Source organism: Oncorhynchus mykiss, chromosome 15 (genome assembly GCF_013265735.2).
Source record: "Oncorhynchus mykiss isolate Arlee chromosome 15, USDA_OmykA_1.1, whole genome shotgun sequence".
Classification (NCBI taxonomy): domain Eukaryota; kingdom Metazoa; phylum Chordata; class Actinopteri; order Salmoniformes; family Salmonidae; genus Oncorhynchus; species Oncorhynchus mykiss.
The window spans coordinates 42,777,222-42,791,121 of record NC_048579.1 but is presented as its reverse complement, the minus strand read 5'-3'; the positions used below and the strand labels follow the sequence as shown (position 1 = coordinate 42,791,121).

Sequence of the window (13,900 nt, the reverse complement as noted above, 5' to 3'; positions counted from 1 at the left end):
AATGTGGCAAAAGGTCGCAAAGTTCAAGGGGGCCAAAATACTTTCGCAATGCACTGTATACGATAACAGAAAGCAGCAGAGGTGTAAAAGATTGGGAGGGGAGGCAATGCAAATAGTCTGGGTATCCATTTGATTGGGTGTTCATGAATCTTAAGGCTTGGGGATATAAGCTGTTTAGAAGCCTCTTGGACCTAGACTTGGCACTCCGATACCGCTTGAGGTCAGTGGCCGAGCAGTTGCCATACCAGGCAGTGATGCAACAAGTCAGGATGCTCGTGCCCTCTTCATGACTGTCTTGGTGTGCTTGGACCATGTTAGTTTGTTGGTGATGTGGACACCAAGGAACTTGAAGATCTCAACCTGCTCCACCGCATCCCCATTGATGAGAATGGGGGGCGTGCTCGGTCCTCTTTTTCCTGTAGTCCACAATCATCTCCTTTGTCTTGATCACATTGAGGGAGAGGTTGTTGTCCTGGCACCACAAAGAAAGGTCTCTGACCTCCTCACTATATGCTTTGTCATTGTTGTTGGTGATCAGGCCTACCACTGTTGTGTCATCGGCAAACTTAATGATAGTGTTGCAGTCATGATTGAACAGGGAGTACAGGAGGGGACTGAGCACGCACCCTTAAGGGGAAGCTGTGTTGAGGATCAAAGTGGCGGATGTGTTGTTACCTACCCTTACCACCTGGGGGCGGCCTGTCAGGATATCCAGGATCCAGTTGCAGAGGGAAGTGTTTAGTCCCAGGATCCTTAGCTTATTGATGAGCTTTGAGGGCACTATGGTGTGGAACGCTGAGCTGTAGTCAATGAATAGCGTTCTCACATAGGTGTTCCTTTTGTCCAGGTGGAAAAGGGAAGTGTGGAGTGCAGTAGAGATTGCATAATCTGTGGATCTGTTGGGGCGGTATGCAAATTGGAGTGGGTCTAGAGTTTCTGGGATGATGGTGTTGAAGTGAGCCATGACCAGCCTTTCAAAGCACTTCATGGCTACAGACGTGAGTGCTACGAGTCGGTAGTAATTTAGGCAGGTTACCTTAGTGTTCTTGGGCACAGGCACCATGGTGGTCTGCTTAAAACATGTTGGTATTACAGACTTGGACAGGGACACTTGCCAGTTGGTCAGCGCATGCTTTGTGAATGTTTACCTGTTTAAAGGTCTTACTCACATCGACTGCGGCTAGAGTGATCACACAGTCTTCCGATAGAGCTCGTGCTCTCATTTATGTTTCAGTGTTATTTGCATTGAAGCGAGCATAGAAATAGTTTAGCTCGTCTGGTTGTCTCGTGTCACTGGCAACTCTCGGCTGTGCTTCCCTTTGTAGTCTGTAATGGTTTGCAAGCCCTGCCGCATCTGACGAGCATCAGAGCCGGTGTAGTACGATTCAATCTTAGTCCTGTATTGACGTTATTGCCTGTTTGATGATTCGCCGGAGGGTATAGCGGGGTTTCTTATAAGCTTCTGGGTTCGAGTCCCTCTCCTTGGAAGTGGCAGCTCTAGCCTTTAGCTCAGTGTGGATGTTGCCTGTTATCCATGTCTTCTGGTTGGAGTATGTACGTACGGCCACTGTGCGGACAACATCATCGATGCACTTATTGGTGAAGCCAATGACTGATGTGCGGTACTCCTCAATGCCGTCGGAGGAATCCCGTAACATATTCTAGTCTGTGCTAGTGAAACAGTCCTGTAGCTTAGCATCTGCTTCATCTGAACACTTTTGTATTGATCTAGTCACTAGTACTTCCTGCTTAAATGTTTACTTGTAAGCAGGAGGATAAAATTATGGTCAGATTTGCAAAATGGAGGGTGATGGAGAGCTTTGTATGTGTCTCTGTGTGTGCAGTAGAGGTGGTCCAGAGTTTTTCCCCCTCTGGTTGTACATTTAACATGCTGACAGAAATGTGGTTAAACGGATTTAAGTTTCCCTGCATTAAAGTCCCCGGCTTCTAGGAACGCCACCTCTGGGTGAGCGTTTTCTACTTTGCTTATGGCGGAATACAGCTCATTCAATGCTGTCTTAGTGCCAGCCTCTGACTGTGGTGGTATGTAAAACAGCTATGAAAAACACAGATGAAAACTCTCTTGGTAGATAGTGTGGTCTACGGCTTATCATGAGATACTCTACCTCAGGCGAGCAATAGCTCGAGACCTCCTTAGATATCGTGCACGAGCTGTTGTTTACAAAAATACATAGTCCAGCGCCCCTTGTCTTACCAGACACCGCTGGTCTATCCTGCCGGTGCAGCGTATAACCAGCCAGCTGTACAGTCGTGGACAAAAGTTTTGAGAATGACACAAATATTAATTTTCACAGTCTGCTGCCTCAATTTGAATGACGACAATTTGCATATACTCCAGAATGTTATGAAGAGTGATCAGATGAATTGCAATTAATTTTCAAAGTCCCTCTTTGCCATGCAAATGACCTGAATCCCCAAAAAACATTTCCACTACATTTCATCCCTGCCACAAAAGGACCAGCTGACATCATGTCAGTGATTATCTTGTTAACACAGGTGTGAGTGTTGACGAGGACAAGGCTGGCGATCACTCTGTCATGCTGATTGAGTTCGAATAACAGATTGGAAGCTTCAAAAGGAGGGTGGTGCTTGGAATCATTGTTCTTCCTCTGTCAATCATGGTTATCTGCAAGTAAATCATTGCTTTGCACAAAAAGGGCTTCACAGGCAAGGATATTGCTGCCAGTAAGATTGCATCTAAATCAATAATTTATTGGATCATCAAGAACTTCAAGGAGAGCGGTTCAATTGTTGTGAAGAAGGCTTCAGGGCGCCCAAGAAAGTCCAGCAAGCATCAGAACCGTTTCCTAAAGTTGATTCAGCTGCGGGATCCTTGCAGCACCAGTACAGAGCTACTTCAGGATATGGCATAAGGCAGGTATGAGTGCATCTGCATACACAGTGAGGCGAAGACTTTTGTAGGAAAGCCTGGTGTCAAGAAGGGCAGCAAAGAAGCCACTTCTCTTCAGGAAAAACCTCAGGGACAGACTGATATTCTGCAAAAGGTACAGACTGCTGAGGACTGGGGTAAAGTCATTTTCTTTGATGAATCCCCTTTCCGATTGTTTGGGGCATCCGAAAAAAAATCTTGTCCGGAGAAGACAAGGTGAGCGCTACCATCAGTCCTGTGTCATGCCAACAGTGAAGCATCCTGAGACCATTCATGTGTGGGTTTCTTCTCAGCCAAGGGATTGGGCTCACTCACAATTTTGCCTAAGAACACAGCCATGAATAAAGAATGGTACCAACACGTAATTTTTTTTATCAAATAGCTAAATGATGCTTGGTATGACCATCTTTAAACAAGTCCATATGTTAGCCTAGTTTATTCCTTCATTAGCATGTTTATTCCATATGTTTACAGATCTCTCTATCCATTGCATGTAGGCTTCTCATTATGAATAATTATGCTTGTGTTTTATTATTGTATGGATGAGTCCTCATGAGTGTATATGTTCTTTCCCTTTTAGAACCACAAATGAAATACATTTAATGGAACCAGATTTGTCCGTGTGTGTAACTGTGTGTGCGTCCGCGTGTGCTGACAACCAAGTATACCGATATGGGCCTGTTGTGGAAATTCACCACTAAGAACTCAAACTCAAAGTAAATTAATCAATCAGCCAGTGATAATAAAGAATATTATCTTTATTATCTTTATTATCACAGCCAGTGATAATTATCATTCATCAATCCAAGCTTGATGAAAACTCTGAAGAGGGTGTTCTCTTTCAGTCTTCTTATACTACTACACAACCAAGTCATTTTAGCATGATTTACATGATTCATTATTCATCATTAACGTTGGTTCCTGTACGTGACTGACTGGCATCTCACAAGGCTTCTTCTCGCAAAGCTGGGACCTTGAAACTGAGATACTCCTTTTGGTTCCCAGAGCAATGTTCTGGGCGTACTGCCAATTGGTCAGAGGAGGAGGTCACAGTCACCTGCACAAACCAAGATGGAGTGAGAGGAGATGCTGTTTACAATTTAAGGCTTATCTCTTCAGACAATAAAATGTTCCCTCACAGGCCTCATGTTCTAACTGGACAACCAGTTATAGTGGGCAGATCCAATCAAATCAGCATTAAGTAACCAGCGAGCTCCAGCTAGTCATTTTTTAAGTACCAACAGTGCATTCAGAAAGTATTGATACCCCTTGACTTTTTCCAAATTTTGTGTCACTGGCCTACACACAATACCCCATAATGTCAGTGGAAAGATGTTTTTTTATATATTTTTTATATTTAATACAAATTTAAAGCTGAAATGTCTTGAGTAAATAAGTATTCAACCATTTTGTTATGACAAGCCTAAATAAGTTCAGGATTGTTGAACATGATTTTTGAATGACTAACTCATCTCTGTACCCCACACATACAATTATCTGTAAGGTCCTTCAGCCAAGCAGTGAATTTCAATGCTTCAATGCTTCTGTGGGTCGCTCTGGATTGGAGTCTGTTAGATGAATGAATGTAATGTAAATGTTGAGCAGCTTCACTGTAAGTAGATTGTAAAGAGTTGAAATGGCAAAGTAATGATCAACAACTAACTTAACAAAGCTTGAAGAATTTTAAATAGAATAATGTGCAAATATTGTACAATCAAGGTGTGCAAAGCTCTTAGAGACTTACCCAGAAAGACTCCCAGCTGTAATCACTGCCATCGGTGATTCTAACATGTATTGACTCAGGGGGTTGAATACTTATCTAATCAAGATACACTACATGGCCAAGAGTATGTGGACCCCTGCTCGTCAAACATCTCATTCCAAAATCATGGGTATTAATATGGAGTTGATCCCCTCTTTGCTGCTATAACAGTCTCCACTTTTCTGGGAAGGCTTTCCACTAGATGTTGGAACATTGCTGTGGGGACTTGCTTCCATTCAGCCACGAGCATTAGTGAGGTCGGGGACTGATGTTGGGTGATTAGGCCTGGCTCGCATTCGCCATTCCAATTTATCCCAAAGGCGTTGAGGTTGAGGTGAGGGCTCTGTGCATGCCAGCCAAGTTTTTCCACACCGATCTCAACAAATAATTTCTGTATGGACCTCACGGGAGCATTGTCATGCTGAAACAGCAAATGGTCTTCCCCAAACTGTTGCTACAAAGTTGGAAGCACAGAATCATCTAGAATGTCATTGTATGCTGTAGCGTTAAGATTTCCCTTAACTGGAACTAAGGGGCCTAGCCCGAACCATGAAAAACAGCACCAGATCATACACCAAACATTACAGTTGGCACTATGCATTGGGGCAGGTAGCGTATTCCTGGCATCCACCAAACCCAGATTCGTCCGTCGGACTACCAGATGGTGAAACGGGATTCATCACTCCAGAGAACGTTTCCACTGCTCCAGAGTACAATGGTCGCAAGCTTTACACCACTCCAGCCGATGTTTGGCATTGCACATGGTGATCTTAGGCTTGTGCGTGGCTGCTCGGCCATGGAAACCCATTTCATGAAGCTCCTGACAAACAGTTATTGTGCTGACATTGCTTTCAGAGGCAGTTTGGACCTCGGTAGTGAGTGTTGCAATGGAAGACAGATGATTTTTACGCGTTACGCGCTTCAGCACTCGGCGGTCCCGTTCTGTGAGCTTGTGTGGCCTACTACTTTGTAGCTGAACTATTGTTGCTCCTAGACGATTCCACTTCATAATAACAGCACTTACAGTTGACCATCTCTAGCAGGGCAGACATTTGACGAACTGACTTGTTGGAAAGGTGGCATCCTATGACTGTGCCACGTTGAAAGTCACTGAGGTCCTCAGTAAGGTCATTCTACTGCCAATGTTTGTCTATGGAGATTGCATGGCTGAGTGCTCAATGCTATACACCTGTCAGCAATAGGTGTGGCTGAGATAGCTGAATTTACAAGCATTCAAAGTCAATGTAATCGCACATTCGATGACACATTTAGAATAGTATTTTCAAAATCCCACATGCTATACTAACAGTTTTATAGTATCTGAAATTGTTTAAATAGTACTCAATGTGTCTCTACACCTTCTCAGTAAGTACTTCTTAGTTACGGAACATCTGAGGGTTGCTGATGTTGGGAATACCCTGGCTTCAGAGAGCATGTTTTATGATACAGGAGTTGGCCAATTCCCTACATGTGATACATCAAAACAAGTATTATAATTTTTTGGTACTTTTATTTAAATCAGGGGAGCCCAGTGTGGGTATTCGGACAGCCACTATCGGTGCCTCGGCAGGCCGAGAAAGTGGAAAAATGACCTTAACAAAGGTGAACCTTCTCGCCAACCAAAATATCCTGCAAGGAGCATAGGACCATGGAAGGTACCATCTCCACGACAAAAACACACCAAAAATGCACCAACTTGCAGATGTCACACTTCTGCTGCATGGTGGAGACTTTAGTTAAGTCACCGTTGGCTATTGAAAGTAGAACCCAGTAGAAAATGGGTGATTTCATAGCAAACTGAAGCTTGTATCCCCTCATAATAGTAGACAGCCCTTTGGGAGTAACTGGATTAGATATTCTGCATAGCGGTTTACTAATTCCCTTGAGGGTCTCAAACATGATGTTTCTCAGCAACATTGAATATCTCGCCATAGTTTGGAGGAGTGTTATTAGGCTGCTAGTGATCGGCACCAATATGGAAAGTCTGTGTCAATTGTCTGCATTTTATTTTCAATTTGAAAATTGGAGACTGAAACGTGACTGACCTGCACAGCAAGGTTTCCGTATACTAGTGACCAAGAAGATTTAAATGTATTGGACATTTGAGACATTTACTGGTCATCCATATGCACTGGGTGTGTAATCCATTAGGGCGTCCGCCCACACAGCCAGCGCCATCAATAAACAAGGGAGGTTCGCCAAACGAGCCACATTTGTGTCCTTAAAAACAGCCTACAACTAATTAGAAAAACACTATTCCTTGTGTTTCAATGTGTAGCATATGCAAAACCTATTGTTTTGTATGATATTAATATTTAAAAAATGAATATAAATGAAGAGAAGCTATGACTTAGCCCAGAGACAGAGATAGATATGTCAGATAGGCTACTGCATCTGCTATACAGATATAGGAGTGCAGGAGGAGGCTAATTAGTTCATTTTCTATCAGAATATTTGTTATAAAGATAAGCATTATATTGTTTGATTATAGCAGTAACTCTGGTAGTCCTAAAGCATTCTTCCTCATTTCAAATTCAACTGTCGGAGGTTCAAATCTCAATTTAAGATCAAAAATTGTTATAAATTGCTGAGGTGTTATAAAGACGCAGGGTGAGACAGATGCAGACACCGGAGGCAGATGGTTTGAGTCTCTGGTATTTATTGAAAGGCAGAAGTTCATTAATCAGGTCATAGTCTGAAAGGTACAGTGGGGGCAGGCAGGCTCGAGGTCAAGGCAGTCTGAATGGTCAGGCAGGAGGGCTCAGTGTCAGGGCAGGCAGAATGGGTCGGAACCGGGAGGACTAGAAAAACAGACTAGGAAAGCAGGCGCAACAGACAGACAGAGAACACAGGTATAAATACACTGGGGAAATGAGGAAAATGGGCGACACAGTCAAGCACAAAGACAGGTAAAACAAATCAGGGTGTGACAGGTGCAGTCACTTTTGAGGACAAAAGTAAAGTAATAATTCAACAGTAAAAAGGCATTTGAAAAAAGAGTAGCAAGGCTATATACAGACACCTGTTAGTCAGGCTTATTGAGGTAGTATGTGCATGTAGGTATCGTTAAAGTCTTATGTAGTTCTTGACACAAACCGGCTGGCACCTACTACCATACCCCGTTCAAAGGCACTTAAATATTTTGTTTTGCCCATTTACCCTCTGAATGTCTCACATACATAATACATGTCTCAATTGTCTAAAAGCTTAAAAATCCTTATTGAACCTGTCTCCTCCCCTTCATCTACACTGATTGGATTTAACAAGTTACCAATAAAGGGTCATAGATTTCACCAGCAGGTGTTCTTCATTTTTTTATACTCAGTGTATACACACTGGTCATAAACCTCACATGTTTAGTGAATCTAACTACAAAGCAGATGATGCCTTCACAAACATTTGGTCAAAACATTTTCTTTCTTACCTCAAAATCTATCACAGGGTCTTACTTCTTCACATGAGGGTTGAGGATTAAATTGAGCATGTGAACAGTGAGTCACATGATTCTAGCTTGTTCCTGATTAGAAATATTGAGTGTTTACAACTATCCCATGTTACAACCATCCCCAGTCTCCCCTACTTATAACCGATCTTAATCTAAATATAGAGCCCAATTAAAAAGACAGATCAAACTTAATTTAACCAACAAAAATGTCTCTACAGAATGAAACAAAACACTTTTTGCATATTTAAAGAACTAGATTAAATAGATTAATAAATAGGCCTACAGAAATAACAATGATATACAATAATAATAATTATAAAACAAGTGATTTAAAAATATGAACAAATAAATAAATAAAAGTTCCAAAATTGCATCCTACCTGAATAGCGAGTTGCACAGTAGCCTGCATTTGACCGAATCAACGTTCTTCTCATCTTTGTCCACTACAACATTAAAACGTGTCCATACAGAGGACATTCCCCTTGTAGCAGGCTCCAGACTAACAATTTCGTTTTTCAGTTGGTAGCACCAGCCCATTAACTTTTTCTCTCTCATGCTAACATATGGAATTGTTTTAATCTAACAGAACATGTAATATAAAAAAAAGATTAAATGTAGCCTACCGCCCTATTCGTCCTATGCACTCGTAATGACCAATGCGCATTATCTTCTCTGTAAAATAGTTGATATTAAGCTCAACATTTGAGTTGAGAAATAAAAAGTAGACCTACAGAAAGCTGAGAACATCCTCTCTCCATCTGTGCCAACTGGAGAGTTGTGATTTCCAAGCAATTTGATTTTAAAATGTTATACAATCAGAACACTTTTTTTCTCCCGAGCATTATGCATGTGACTTGAATTCATTTTAATTATGTGAATAGCCTAATGACGATGGTGAGAGCCCAGTAACAGATTGACTGTAGTCCCCTTAAGCATAGATCATTTTTTCACTGTCTCTCTAAAATCACAATGTTTTGATTTATATGGTCATGTGACAAAGATAATATTTTTGTCTCTTTTATCAAAATCATTTTTTCCAAAATGAACTGTTTTATTTTCATAACTGATCAAAATGCAGGTATACTATAGCCTATAGATAATATTCTGCCCATGTGAACACATTTACTTTAGGGCATATAAAAACAGCTACATGACTTAATGAAAATCAGCCAACAGACTATATTGTTTCACATTCTTTAATAAAAGTTTCCCCTCCAAATAGGCCTACAAGGAAATTCTATGTGTCTTGATGACATTGAGTGTGCAGGGGGGTCTGTACACAGCGTAGTATCTTGCACAAAAAATGTTGCCCTCTCGACAGGGTCTGAAGACCTACGCTTGGCAAGCAAAATCCTTCAAGGTTTGCATGTGAGGAGATTAAGCAGGCAACGGGTATCCAGTCAATATTAGGAGAGCTAGAGTAGTGAGTGACACTCTTTGTGACAAAGAGAAGCGAGAATAACCAGAGGGCGGGAGAGTGGCTCCTTTTATGGAAGTGAGGGTCACCTGTCTCCAACAGACACTTTTAATAGATACTTCTGAGAGAGTAGGAGTTCCTAGCTAACCCCCACATGTCATACTTCGAAATAAGTAATTGAAAGAAACCCTGACAAAGGTAGTAGCTTGCTACCAAAACATTGGTTCGTAACTTTTGATGAAATAGAAATTGATGAGAGTAACCCTGCCCCCACAGCTCCAGAGGAAGCGACACATAGGAAATGACATCGTAGGAGTGGTGTTCCAGGAAGAGGCCACACCCTTCGTAGCAGACATGATCGCCTCAAACTTCCTCCACGCCTTCATACTGGTGCAGGTGGACAACCCCTGTACCCAACAAACCACCTACAAGGTACTGAACAAACACACACACTCTAACCCAGGGGTCGGCAACACCGCAAGTAATATTTTTGGGCCCCCAAAATATGTTTTTGTAAAAAAAATATATAATAACGTAGATTTTGGGGGGGGGGGGTCATTTTGTAAAATCACCAGGAATTCAACTAAACATGTGTTTAATTTTGGAAATCTGTTCCCAAGTATTCCCATGAATAAAAAAAGAGACATGATTGTGTGAAATTATTGTTATTTTCAAATACAGTTTTGGTCAATTTGCATTGTACAATTTATTATAATTATGTTCTGGCCCCCCGACCATCTGCTCCGATAAAAATCAGCCCATGGCTGAATCAAGTTGTCTACCCTTTCTCTAACCTAACATACACACGCACATGATGACAACTCTGGTCATTATGGTTATGATTGACAGGTGTCAGTCACGGCCCGAGAGGGTGTACCTTCATTTGGCCCGCCCCTCCCCAGTCCAGCAGTGTTTAAAAAGGTGAGAACAGCCTGAAGAGATTTAGGAAACATGGTCTATTCCGAGAGAATTCAAATAGATTTCAGCTTTTACCTATTCATGAATAATTGCTCTGGGCTTTAAGACCATTTGTTGCATTTGTCTGTTTTTTCTTCTCTCGCCCTCTCTCTCCCTCCAGGGTCCAGAGTTCAGAGAGTATCTTCTCACTAAGTTGATCAATGCAGAGAATGCCTGCTACAAGAGTGACAGATTCGCCAGGCTGGAGGTGGGTAATAAATAAGTTATTTTAATGATTAGATTGTATGGTAAGCACATTGCGTACTACAGAGGGAGTCTCAGACCCACCTAAACCTAGGAGGACAACCTCAGAACCAAGCCAAAACCGTGTTTATGTGGTCTTGAATGGTCTCTCAAGTCATAGACGACAAGGTCAAGATTTGAACTCAGGTCAAATGTATAACATATTTAAGTGCATTTTATGTGGTTTATATTACTTGCGTGTGCGTAGGAGCGAACGCGGGCGGCCCTGCTCGACGGTCTTCATGACGAGCTGCACAGACACACTCAGCGCATGCTGGGAGTGGGCATCGGCCCCGAGGAGGAGCGGGCGGAGAATGGACATGGCCACGGAGGACTGCTGGAGTCCATCAAGGTCAGACACACACACACACAACTATCTCTCTCTTTTCATGTTTCCCTCTCTCCTACCTCCACATATTTTAACTCAAAAATGCATTAATTAATGAGTGAACAAGAATACATTTTCTCTCTCTCTCTTTCTCTCTCTCTCTCCCTCCCTCTCTCTCAGAGGGCGATGCGAGGAAGGAGTGTCTCCATGGAGATGATGGCAAAGGGTGGAGGAGGTGGCCTGTCCACCAGTCTGAGTGGAGGGGTTCTGCTCCACAGCAGCTCTGATGTGAGGGGGGGGGGGGGGTGATTAGAAGTGGAGGCAGAGGTCAGGAGGTGGGAGAGAGTAGGTGGGAGTGGGGATGATAGGTGGTAAAAAGGCGAGGACAGGGGGACAGTGAGTCTTATAGTTGATAAAATGCTGTTACAACTTCTCACTCATCTTGCTCTCTTTTCCCTACTTCTTCCCTACTCCTCTCTCTCTCAGGCAACTAATGTTAAGTCTCCAGTGAAACGTCGCTCTGGTCTTTTCCCTCGTCTGCTCAGTATAGACAGCCAGACAGAGAGACATAACCACAATCATCGCAGGTAGGACACAGACACACAGAGACAATAGATGTAGATCACATCTATAGATGTAATGAATGTGTTGGTGCCTTTCGGGCAGTTCAGAGTGTTCATTGAGGAATGGAATAGTTTTTCATAACTGTTTTTTGTTTGTATTTGTAATTTTGTAATTGTACGACGCAGGGCTCCCTAGCTAAAGAGACCTTGGTCTCAATGGGACTGTTAAAACAATTACGATACAAAGATTTAGTACATGATAGTGGCGCTTTTGTCCTTTACAGTCTCCATAGTGACCAGAGAAGCTTTGATACTGGCCACCCCACGCAGGAAGTGAGGTCAGAGACCCTCTCTAACCCCAGCTCTCCAGAGGCCTCCCTTAAGGAAAGGTGTGTTTCCCCCAAATTGGATCCCTCTCTCTCTCTCTCTCTCTAGGCCCAGCAGTGTAAAGTTAAAGGGGAGCAGTAGGACTAACGTCTCTCTTACACCCCCCCCCCCTAGGCCCAGCAGTGTAAAGTTGAATGAGTGCAGTGCAAGCAGGACAAACGTCTCACACTCCTCATCTAGTACAAGTAGCTTCAGCAGTGCAGCAGGAGAGGGAGAGGCCACCGACACTGACCCTGTGAGTGGGACCTGTTTGTTTGAGTGAATGTGCGTGCTTCAAAGAGAATGAGAATGTGTGTATGTGTAGTGTATTTCTCACTTTATCCCTTCTCTACATCTCTCCATCCCTCTCCATGTATTTCTCTAGAACACCCTGGCACCCTCAGTGTTCCTTTCTGTTCACAGCCCCTCCCTCACTGTTGAAGGTCAGAGTTCAGGGACCCCTGTCATTATGTGTCGCAGCCCCACTGGTAACCACGACAACAGCTTCCTGTACTTTTAATAATCGGACTTTTCTAACTTAACGTAAATATTTCTTAGTTATTACATCAGAGGGAATGTTTGTTTATAAATGCTTGTTTTGTTTCTCTTTTCAATCTAGAGTTAAAGAATAAGAGTTCTCCTAGATCCAACTTGAAGTTCCGTTTTGATAAATTGAATCACTCTGCGACAGTAAGTGTGTGTGTGTGTGTGTGTGTGTGTGTGTGTGTGTGTGTGTGTGTGTGTGTGTGTGTGTGTGTGTGTGTGTGTGTGTGTGTGTGTGTGTGTGTGTGTGTGTGTGTGTGTGTGTGTGTGTGTGTGTGTGTGTGTGTGTGTGTGTGTGTGTGTAAGAAAGAGAACCTGTGTGTGTCACCAGCCCCTCCTGTCTTTCTAACAGGGACACTAGGTGACAGATGTGGGATGAGAGAGAGATAAAACAGGTGAGGGAGGCTCTTGTAAATTGAAATGTGTTGTGTTTTAATTTGTTTCTCACTCTGTTGTTTCTCATTTTGTGGTTGGAACTGTTTCTCTTTTTCCCACTTTCTCAGTTCAAACGGGATGGAGGTATGAAGGGCAGTACATTAGGGATGGGTGGAGAGAAATAACAAGAGAGAGAAGGCCCCTCCAACCGGAGGAAGAGGTTGAAAGAAGAGAAATGGCTCAAGATGGATGATTCGGTACGCACACTACAGTGGAAGTTTTAGGCCCAGGCAAAGCTGTGCTCTGCCTAGTGGATAATGGTCCTTTCATATTCAGCTATCTGTGTGGTTGTTTCCTGAACACTGATCAAAGTTCTATAAGTGGCTCTAACATGGGTCCTTGTCAGCAACTGCACTGCATTCAATACCACACAGATCTGTAAGGCATAGATTCAATTCAACATCACTAAGGCCAGGAGTTTTTCCTGACCATGTGGTCTAACCAGGAAAAACTCTGGCCATAGGCATCACCAATGGAGGCAATATTGATGTCCAGACCGCCATTCTTGGAAAGGGAAAAATAATCACGGCTTGTCATACAAATGTTACAATCTGAGGGTCCCTGGAATTTCTACACTGAACAAAAATATAAAAGCAACATGTAAAGTGTTGGTCCCATGTTTCATTAGCTGAAATAAGATCCCAGAACGATACGCACAAAAATATTATTTCTCTAAAATGTTGTGCTCAAATGTGTTTACATCCCTGTTACTGAGCATTTCTCCTTTACCAAGATAATCCATCCACCTGACAGCTGTGGCATATCAAGAAGCTGATTAAACAGCATGATCATTTCATGTGCACCTTGTGCTGGGGACAATAAAAGGCCACTCTAAAATGTGCAGTTGTGTCACCCAACACAATGCAACAACAAATGTCTCAAGTTTTGAGGGAGCATGCAATTGGCATGCTGACTGCAAGAATATCCACC

The 13,900-nt window shown here is 42.7% G+C and overlaps 1 protein-coding gene across 3 annotated transcripts in view; it reads left to right on the top strand.

The window, feature by feature from the left end:
* Nucleotides 1-13,655, top strand: part of LOC110490099 (rap1 GTPase-activating protein 2) — a 72,180-nt gene extending 58,525 nt beyond the window's left edge. For 2 of the 3 annotated variants that reach the window (XM_036944398.1, XM_021563261.2), the window contains 12 exons: nt 9,812-9,967; nt 10,385-10,456; nt 10,614-10,700; nt 10,944-11,087; nt 11,244-11,351; nt 11,550-11,650; nt 11,911-12,015; nt 12,128-12,248; nt 12,378-12,480; nt 12,612-12,682; nt 12,888-12,930; nt 13,039-13,654. In XM_036944398.1, the coding sequence (XP_036800293.1) occupies nt 9,812-9,967; nt 10,385-10,456; nt 10,614-10,700; nt 10,944-11,087; nt 11,244-11,351; nt 11,550-11,650; nt 11,911-12,015; nt 12,128-12,248; nt 12,378-12,480; nt 12,612-12,682; nt 12,888-12,896 (1,077 nt within the window). In that variant the 3' untranslated portion in view covers nt 12,897-12,930; nt 13,039-13,654. Of the gene's footprint in view, nt 1-9,811; nt 9,968-10,384; nt 10,457-10,613; nt 10,701-10,943; nt 11,088-11,243; nt 11,352-11,549; nt 11,651-11,910; nt 12,016-12,127; nt 12,249-12,377; nt 12,503-12,611; nt 12,683-12,887; nt 12,931-13,038 lie in introns of all 3 variants that reach the window. The other variant, XR_005036092.1, reaches the window with a different exon arrangement.
* The last annotated feature ends 245 nt before the right edge of the window (nt 13,656-13,900 follow it).